The 1714-nt window shown below is 39.1% G+C and overlaps 1 protein-coding gene across 1 annotated transcript; it reads left to right on the top strand.

Moving 5' to 3' along the window:
• Window positions 1–416: 416 nt before the first annotated feature.
• On the top strand, window positions 417–1367 carry LOC121443975 (olfactory receptor 2B11-like). The gene has a single exon (XM_041645728.1). The coding sequence runs from the start codon at window positions 417–419 to the stop codon at window positions 1365–1367; it is 951 nt and encodes a 316-aa protein (XP_041501662.1).
• Window positions 1368–1714: the final 347 nt, after the last annotated feature.

Below are 1714 nucleotides of genomic sequence, written 5' to 3'. Positions count from 1 at the left end.
CTCAGAGTTCTGAACTCACCCAAACCAACTTTCAATCTAACTAGAGCATGGCGAGGGTCAGTAGATCATGGATTTTAGAAATTCATGAGGTAAGAACCATCCATTTATTCTTCTAGCTCACATAAGATCAATCTAAGTTTTCCTTAATTGTTTGTTGTTCTATTAAAATATGTTGCATTATTAATTCTTGGTTAAATGTCTCGATTCATTAATATTTCTCTTGGAGGCACTAAAAGGCAATATTTGTTTCTTTAGACTATTAATTTTCATGCCTGCAAGTATTAAATCAGTTCTGTGAAGAGGCATTCCAAGAAAAGTCTCTTAATTTTTCTTAACTCTGTATCTGATTGCTATAGAAATTCCACACTAAAATACAAGTCTTCACCTTCTCTTGAATTCACCAGTCAACAAAAGTAATGAATCTAGGCAATGCAAGTGCTCCAAAGATCTTCATTCTTTTGGGATTCTCCAACCATCCATGGCTGGAAATGCCCCTCTTCATAATGGTGCTTGTTGCTTATGTCTGCACAGTGCTGGGAAATATCTCAATTATTGTTGTATCCAGGATAGACTCTCAACTGGACAGTCCAATGTACTTCTTCCTTTCTAACCTCTCCTTCTTGGATCTGTGTTTTACCACAACCACCATCCCTCAGCTGCTTCTGAATCTTTGGGGCCCAGATAAATCTATCAGCTACGCAGGCTGTGTGACACAGTTTTATGTTTTTCACTTCCTGGGGGCTACAGAATGCATCCTCCTGGCTGTGATGTCTTTGGATCGTTACATGGCCATATGCAAGCCCCTAAGGTACTCAGCCATCATGCATCAGCAACTCTGCATCCTCCTGGTGTCCATGGCATGGCTGAGTGGTTTGGCTAACTCCTTGCTTCAATCAACCCTCACTGTCAATCTGCCACTTTGTGGAAACAACAAGGTAGACAACTTTCTCTGTGAGGTCCCAGTGATGATCAAGATGTCTTGTGCTAACACCGCCTTCAACATAGCTATGCTCTCCATTGTAGGGACTTTCTACTCCCTGGTTCCCTTGTCACTTATTCTTATTTCCTATGGGTTCATTGTAGCTACTGTGCTTAGGATTCGTTCCTCAGAGGACAAGAAGAAAGCCTTTAATACTTGTGGTTCTCATGTTGTTGTTGTGTCTCTTTTCTATGGGCCAGTGATCAGCATGTATGTACAACCCTCATCTTCTAATTCTCAGGACAAGAACAAACTTCTGTCCCTGTTCTACAGTTTGGTGACTCCTATGCTTAACCCTTTTATCTATACTTTGAGGAACAAGGACATGAAAGGAGCTATGAAGAGACTTCTTGTCTCATTGTATCACAGAGGAACAGAGCAAACATAATTTTATACCCATCCTCTGTATTGGTGACTTCAGTTTTAAACATCATCTCTTTAGCATTCATTAGTTCTATTCTGTCTACATATGTCTTTCCATCATCCTGCTATGGTTTCTTCACTTAATATAAACTCTAAGCCTAATTTGTCTGCAGTCTGCATGAGCATGGAGACCACCATATAACTCAGTTGTTTGTATCTATCTAGAGATTTGTTGTAGAAACCTAAGGAACTGGCAATAAATAAATGTCTACTGATCAATTTTATCAAGCTACAGTAATACAACAACAACAACAATGATGATGATGACTCAAAACAGCAAAAACAGAAAATTTTAATGCCATTTTGGAAAAT

This window comes from Microtus oregoni, unplaced genomic scaffold, assembly GCF_018167655.1.
Source record: "Microtus oregoni isolate MIOR12 unplaced genomic scaffold, Mior012 000115F_ref0000277, whole genome shotgun sequence".
Lineage (NCBI taxonomy): Eukaryota > Metazoa > Chordata > Mammalia > Rodentia > Cricetidae > Microtus > Microtus oregoni.
This window is presented reverse-complemented; position numbering and strand designations above follow the sequence as displayed.

Coding starts and splice junctions, on each gene's coding strand:
- LOC121443975 (XM_041645728.1), top strand. CDS start 417: ATGAATCTAGGCAATGCAAGTGCTCCAAAGATCTTCATTCTTTTGGGA.